At 38.1% G+C, this 7,823-nt stretch overlaps 1 protein-coding gene across 1 annotated transcript; it reads left to right on the top strand.

Moving 5' to 3' along the window:
• The first annotated feature begins 2,658 nt into the window (after positions 1-2,658).
• LOC128923505 (uncharacterized) lies at positions 2,659-5,434 on the top strand. The gene is made up of 2 exons (XM_054235764.1): positions 2,659-3,270; positions 5,411-5,434. The coding sequence occupies exons 1-2, from the start codon at positions 2,659-2,661 to the stop codon at positions 5,432-5,434; spliced, it is 636 nt and encodes a 211-aa protein (XP_054091739.1).
• Positions 5,435-7,823: the final 2,389 nt, after the last annotated feature.

The raw sequence follows: 7,823 nt of genomic DNA, 5'->3' as shown, positions 1-7,823 counted from the left end.
GCAGATAAACGACCATCTGGAACACAGGAACGCACATTTAATGCTCCAACAGTAGACGAAGTTGCCATCCTGATTGTTGGTGAACAATTGGAAAAACGCGATATTGTGCTTACACGTCGCGATACTGGGCAACTGCAACAAATATCGGAAACTCATCGATCATATGACGCATTGCAATACCCACTGATGTTTTGGCAAGGAGAAGATGGATATTATTTTAATATTAAAATGATAAATCCATTGAATGGTAAAGTATCAGTATCTTAATAATGGTTAATGTCTGTATTATTTGCCTTTGAAATGGTTAATTATCAAATTTTTAATTTCAGGTGAAGAAACTACAAAGAAAGTTAGCTCAATGAATTATTATGCATATCGTTTGATGATTCGTCAAAATGCTGACAACTATTTGCTGCGATTTCGTCGATTGTTTCAGCAGTATTGCGTTGACATGTATGTAAAAATAGAAACGGAACGTTTAACATTTATTAGGTTGAACCAAGCCAAACTGCGTTCTGAGGAGTACATCCATTTACGTGATGCAGTTAGTACTGAAGGAAATGCAGCTAATATTGGTCGATTAACTATTCTGCCGGCGACGTACATTGGTAGCCCACGTCATATGCATGAATATGCACAAGATGCAATGACATATGTTCGTCATTACGGCCGGCCAGATCTCTTTATTACTTTTACCTGTAATCCAAAATTGATAGAAATTACTCAATTGCTGCTTCCCGGACAAACATCAAATGATAGACACGACATCACAGCACGTATATTCAGGCAAAAAATTCGGTCCCTGATGAACTTTATTGTTAAACAACGCGTCTTTGGAGATACTCGATGCTGGATGTATTCAATCGAATGGCAAAAGCGAGGCCTGCCGCACGCACACATTCTTATTTGGTTAGTGGAAAGAATTCAGCCTGACCAAATAGATGATATCATATGTGCCGAGATTCCTGATCATGAAGTCGATCCAGACCTACATGATGTTGTTACTACTAATATGATTCATGGACCGTGTGGTGCCATCAACCCCCAATCACCTTGCATGGTCGATGGAAAGTGCTCTAAACGATATCCACGGAAATTAACGGCGGAGACTGTCACTGGCAACGATGGGTATCCGCTGTATCGGCGTCGATCACCAGATGACAACGGTCGAACTGTCACAACGAAAGTGAAAAGAATGGATTTCGTTGTCGACAACAGTTGGATTGTTCCATATTCGCCACTTATTTCTAAAACGTTCAAGACACATTGAACGAAAGGCAGTGATATGGCGGTTTTTGGATTGCAATCCTCGAATACCAACGATGAAATTTCACGCTATCAAGTTGGTCGTTATGTGAACTGTAATGAAGCGATTTGGCGTATATTCGCATTTCCCATTCACGAACGTCATCCTACTGTTATACATTTGGCGGTGCATCTAGAGAATGGTCAACGAGTATATTTCACGGCTTCGAATGCTACGCAACGTGCTGAAACACCTCCAGCAACTACATTGACCAGTTTTTTTTGCAATCTGCCAAAGCGATCAGTTTGCACGAACTTTGATTTACTCGGAGATGCCACGTTATTATACTTGGAATGCTTCATCCAAGAATTTTCAAAGACGGAAGCAAGGTGATGCGGTTTCTGGGTATCCAGATGTGCGTTCTACTGATGCTCTTGGTCGTATGTATACAGTTCATCCAAAGAATGATGAATGTTTCTATTTGCGGTTGTTGCTGGTAAATGTGCGTGGGCCAACTTCATTTGAGACACTACGAACTGTTAATGGTGTAATATTCCCAACATATCGTGCTGCATGTGAAGAATTGAACTTATTAGAAAACGATACCCATTGGGATACGACAATCGCTGAAGCCATTATCTCTGCATCTCCAAGTCAGATACGCACATTATTCGCTATCATAATTTCGACATGTTTTCCATCAAACCCATGTAACCTGTGGCACAAATACAAGGATAGTATGTCAGAAGATATGTTACATCAAAGTCGTGTCAGTTCCAGAAATCACGATATTGAGATGAATGAGGAGATACATAATCGTGCTTTACTCTTGATCGAAGATATGTGTTACCTCATGTGCGGTAATTTATTAATCAGGTTAGGAATGCCAGCGCCAAATCGTGAAATGAATGACGCATTTAATCGAGAATTGGAACGGGAACGTGAATATGATCACCAGGAATTAGATTTAGTAGTTCAAAGGAATGTACCCCTGTTGAATTACCAACAAAAGAAAGTTTATGATACTTTAATGAAGGCAATCGCTGATGAAAATGGTGGTTTATATTTCCTAGATGCCCCTGGTGGAACTGGCAAGACATTCCTTATGTCATTAGTTTTAGCAACTGTTCGGGCGAGATCCAACATAGCGGTTGCAGTTGCTTCTTCTGGAATAGCAGCCACATTGTTAGAAGGATGCCGTACGGCTCATTCAGCATTCAAATTATCGTTAAATCTTCAAACTATTGAAGAACCAATGTGTAATATGGCAAAACACTCAGCAATGGCCAAAGTTTTAGCGACATCGAAAATCATCGTCTGGGACGAATGCACAATGGCGCATAAACGTGCATTAGACACTTAACCGAACATTAAAAGATTTACGCAATGACTCGCGATGTTTTGGAGGAGCAATGATTTTACTGTCTGGCGATTTCCGCCAAATACTGCCACTAATTCCAAGATCTACGGCTGCCGACGAAATAAACGCTTGCCTCAAATCGTCAAATCTATGGCGCTATGTGAAGAAACTGCAGCTGACAACAAACATGAGAGTTACATTGCTTAATGATACATCTGCTGAAGATTTCTCGGAGCAATTGCTGACTATCGGTAATGGTCAAGTACCTGTCGATGAATCGAGCGGATTAATATCATTTCCAAATAATTTCTGTAATTTTGTCTCATCAAAAGACGAACTTATCAACAATGTATTTCCAAATATTATTTCTAACTACAAAAATAATGAATGGTTGAGTGAGCGAGCAATTTTAGCGGCTAAGAATAAAGATGTAGATGACCTGAACTACATAATTCAAAATAAGATCATTGGAACAATGCATTCATTCAAATCTATTGACTGCGTCACAAATGAAGATGAAGCCACCAACTATCCAATTGAATTTTTAAACTCTTTGGACGTGCCTGGCTTACCACCGCACAATTTACGCCTAAAGGTTGGCTCCGTAGTAATCATGCTTCGAAACATAAACCAACCAAAACTGTGCAACGGTACGCGTTTGGTGGTTAGTAAATTGATGAACAATGTAATTTACGCTACGATAATGATAGGAAAATTCAAAGGTGAGGAAGTTCTCATTCCGAGGATCCCGATGATCCCAACCGATATGCCGTTTGAATTTAAAAGACTTCAATTTCAATCAACAAATCACAAGGCCAATACTTAAAAGTTTGTGGTTTAAATCTAGAACATTCATGTTTTTCCCATGGTCAATTATACGTGGCATGTTCACGGGTCGGAAGACCATCTGCGTTGTTTGTTTTTGCGCCTGATAATAAAACAAACAAGTAAGGAAGGGCTAAGTTCGGGTGTAACCGAACATTTTATACTCTCGCAATTTATTAATGTAATTTTATAAAGACAACACAATTCGACCCATATATTCGGCATAAAGTTCAATAGAATAACGAAAATCATCATAAATAGTATATGGGGACTGAGGTAATTCCTAAACCGATTTCACTCGTTTTCACCACCAAGATACAATGTATCGAAGACTATACGATCACTTAATTTAATATTACTTATAATTAGGTATATAGGATCTGGGGGAAGTTATGACTCGATTTTTACCATTTCAGGTACAGAGAGAAACTGTTATAAGAAAAAAATTCAGAGGGAATGAATTACATTAAAATATCTGAGGGATTTACCTATATTTTCGGTGAAAAATTAACCTTAGCACTGAGTTCTTCATGTTTGATATCAGGGGCCTTGAAAAGTCATGGTCCGATTTTGACAATTTTTCCACAAGTGATGTCACAGCTCAAATACAGTATTTGTGTAAAGTTTTATTCCGCTAGCTTCATTGGTTCCTTATGAATACATTATAAAGTGAACGAATCAGATGGAATTCAAAATTGGGTTATATGGGAAGTAGACGTAGTTGTGAACCGATTTCGCCCATATTCCACCCGTGTCATCAGGGTGTCAAGAAAGTGTTATATACCGAATTTCATTGAAATCGGTCGAATAGTTCTTGAGATATGGTTTTTGACCCATAAGTGGGCGACGCCACGCCCATTTTCCATTTTGTAAAAAAATCTCAGTGCAGCTTTCTTCTGCCATTTCTTATGTAAAATTTGGTGTTTCTGACGTTTTTCGTTAGGGAGTTAACCCACTTTTCGTAATTTTCAACCTAACCTTTGTATGGGAGGTGGGCGTGGTTATTATCCGATTTCTTTCATTTTTGGACTGTATAAGGAAATGGCTAAAAGAAACGACTGCAGAAAGTTTGGCTTATATAGCTTTATTGGTTTGCGAGTTATATACAAAAAAACTTATTTGAGGGCGGGGTCACGCCCACTTTTCCAAAAAAATTACATCCAAATGTGCCCCTCCCTAATGGGACCCTATGTTCCAAATTTCATTTTCATAACTTTATTTATGGCTTAGTTATGACACTGTATAGGTTTTCGGTTTCCTCCATTTTGTGGGCGTGGCAGTGGACCGATTTTGGCCATTTTCGAAAGCAACCTCCTCAGGGTGCCAAGGAACATGTGTTCCAAGTTTCATTAAGATATCTTAATTTTTACTCAAGTTATCGCTTGCACGGACAGACGGACAGACGGACAGACGGACGGACAGACATCCGGATTTCAAATCTACTCGTCATCCTGATCATTTATGTATATATAACCCCATATCTAACTCTTATATTTCTTTGTGACACAAACAACCGTTATGTGAACAAAACTATGATACTCTGTGCAACAGGTTGCGAGAGTATAAAAATGTCGTGTATCACAAGGTGCTTAAGTGAAGAGCAACCTATGTACTAAAATACAGAAATAATAATGAATGATTAATGTAGTTATTTAATTTTATTTTGTATTTTTTCGAATAAAATAAAAAAAAACTGCTTATTTATTGCCATTAAGGCGGAACAAAGTTCGCCGGGTCAGCTAGTAGAGCTATAAAAATTACACGGCGGGACAACACTATTAGTACGATTTCGGATCTGCACTGTTCATAAGACGCACTCCAATATCCATTAATATTTTGGCAAGGACAGGATGAATATCACCTTAACATCAAACAATGTGATCCAAATACTGGTAAATTTGACAATTAACTATTTAATTTCTTATATATGTATGTATTGCTTTTAATTTCTTATTTAATTTCTTTATTATTCTGTTTAGGTAATACAAGAGATAAAAAAGTAAGTTTAATGAACTACTACGCAAGCCGATTAATGATTAGGAATAATCAGGATAACTATATTCTTCGATATCGTCAGCTATTCCATCAATACATTGTGGATATGTATGCTAAGACCGAAAGCGAACGCTTGCGATTCATTCGATAAAACCAGCAGAAATTACGATCAGAAGAATATATTCACTTACGAGATGCTATTGTCGGAAACATCGATGGAAATTTAAACCCCAATGACATCGGTAATGCTTTCATTTTACCTTCAAGCTACATCGGTAGTCCACGGAACATGCAGGAATACATACAGGATGCGATGACTTACGTACGTAATTACGGTCGTCCAGATTTGTTTATAACTTTTACATGTAATCCGAATTGGGAGGATATACAAACGTTATTATTACCAGGACAACAAGCAATACATCGACATGATATAACTGCGCGTGTGTTCAAACAAAAACTGAAATCCTTAATTGATTTCTTTGTTAAATATTCAGTTTTCGGCAACACACGTTGTTGGCTTTATTCTATTGAGTGACAAAAGCGAGGTTTGCCTCATGCCCACATTTTAGTTTGGCTTAAAGATAAAATCCGTCCAGAAGAAATTGATCAAATAATTTTAGCCGAAATTTCAGACCCATCAATTGATCGAGAATTGTTTGATGTTGTTACCAATCAAATGATCCACGGACCGTGCGGTACTTTTAACATGGCATCGCCATGCATGGAAAATGTAAGAAGCATTTCCCAAAGAATTATACGAATGATACAATCACGGATACTGACGGTTATCCTATGTATCGCCGCAGAAATGTTGCGAATGGTGGCCATACATTCACAATCCGGCAATCAAATAATACAAATCAAGTAGAAATTGGCAATCAGTGGGTGGACCATATTCACCATTACTTTCAAAAACGTTTAAGGCTCATATCAATGTCGAGCTTTGCAGTTCCGTAAAATCAATTAAGTACATATGTAAATATGTCAACAAAGGTAGTGACTTGGCCGTAATTGAATTATAAAACCTAAATAAGAATGATGAAATAACACGATACCAAATGGGTAGATACATCAGCAGCAACGAAGCAATTTGGCATACTCTTAGCTTTCCCATATATGAAAGATACCCTTCAGTCCAGCATTTAGCAGTGCATCTTGAAAACGGTCAGAGTGTATACTTCACTGAAGAAAATGTTCTCCAAAGAGAGGTTGAGGCTCCAAAAACGACACTAACTGAAGTTTTTACATTGTGTCAAAAACTTGGTATTTTAGGCCAATTCGCAAAGACGCTACTATACACTGATGTTCCACGCTATTTTCCATGGAACAAATCAGGTAAAAGATGGGTCCACGGAAACAAGGAAAACCACATCCTTCTATTACAGGCATATTCAAAGCTAAGACATTGGGACGACTTTACACTGTACATCCAAAACAAAGTGAATGCTTCTATTTACGTTTGTTATTGGTGAATGTTCCCGGACCAACGTCTTTCAAATTTTTGCGAACAGTTAATGCCCGAGTATTTAATACATATCAAGATGCATGTCGCGAACTGCAATTGCTAGAAGACGATAACCATTGGGACGTAACACTTGCCGATGCTGCGTTCACATCAACGCCAAATAACATTCGTCACCTGTTTGCAATTATTTTGACGACGTGTTATCCATCACAAGCAACCACTTTGTGGGAGAAATATAAAAATTGTATGACGGAAGACATATTGCACCGAATTAGACAAACAGAGCAATGCCCAAACATAGATTACACGCCAGTGATGTATAATGAAACGTTAGTGTTGATCGAGGATTTATGTATTTTAATTTCAAATTCACCACTAAATTATTATGGTATGCCATCACCTGATCGTCCGACCACCGACTTAATTAACACCGATTTACAACGAGAAAAACAATATGACCATGGTAGTTTAGCTACAATTATCGCGAACAGTGAGCCATTATTGACAGCTGAACAAAAAATTATTTATAATCAGATTATGCTGACTGTTGCTGCTAAACAAGGCGGCTTTTTCTTCTTGGACGCACCAGGTGGAACCGGTAAGACATTTTTAATATCGTTGATTCTTGCCAAGATACGGTCACAACTGAAAATCGCATTGGCAGTTACATCATCAGGCATTGCGGCTACTATGCTAGATGGTGGGCGAACGGCACATTCAGCATTTAAGTTGCCATTACAAATTCATAGCAACCCAAACGCAATATGTAACATAAAAAAAAAATAGCGCAATAGCTGCAGTGTTGCAAAGAAGTTCTATCATTATTTGTGATGAGTGCACAATGGCTCACAAATTTCACTCGAGGCATTGCACCGAACTATGCAAGATTTGAACGGCAATAATAAACTTTTTGGAGGTGCTGTCATATT

The sequence above is a fragment of the Zeugodacus cucurbitae genome, chromosome Y (genome assembly GCF_028554725.1).
Source record: "Zeugodacus cucurbitae isolate PBARC_wt_2022May chromosome Y, idZeuCucr1.2, whole genome shotgun sequence".
Taxonomy (NCBI): domain Eukaryota; kingdom Metazoa; phylum Arthropoda; class Insecta; order Diptera; family Tephritidae; genus Zeugodacus; species Zeugodacus cucurbitae.
This window is presented reverse-complemented; position numbering and strand designations above follow the sequence as displayed.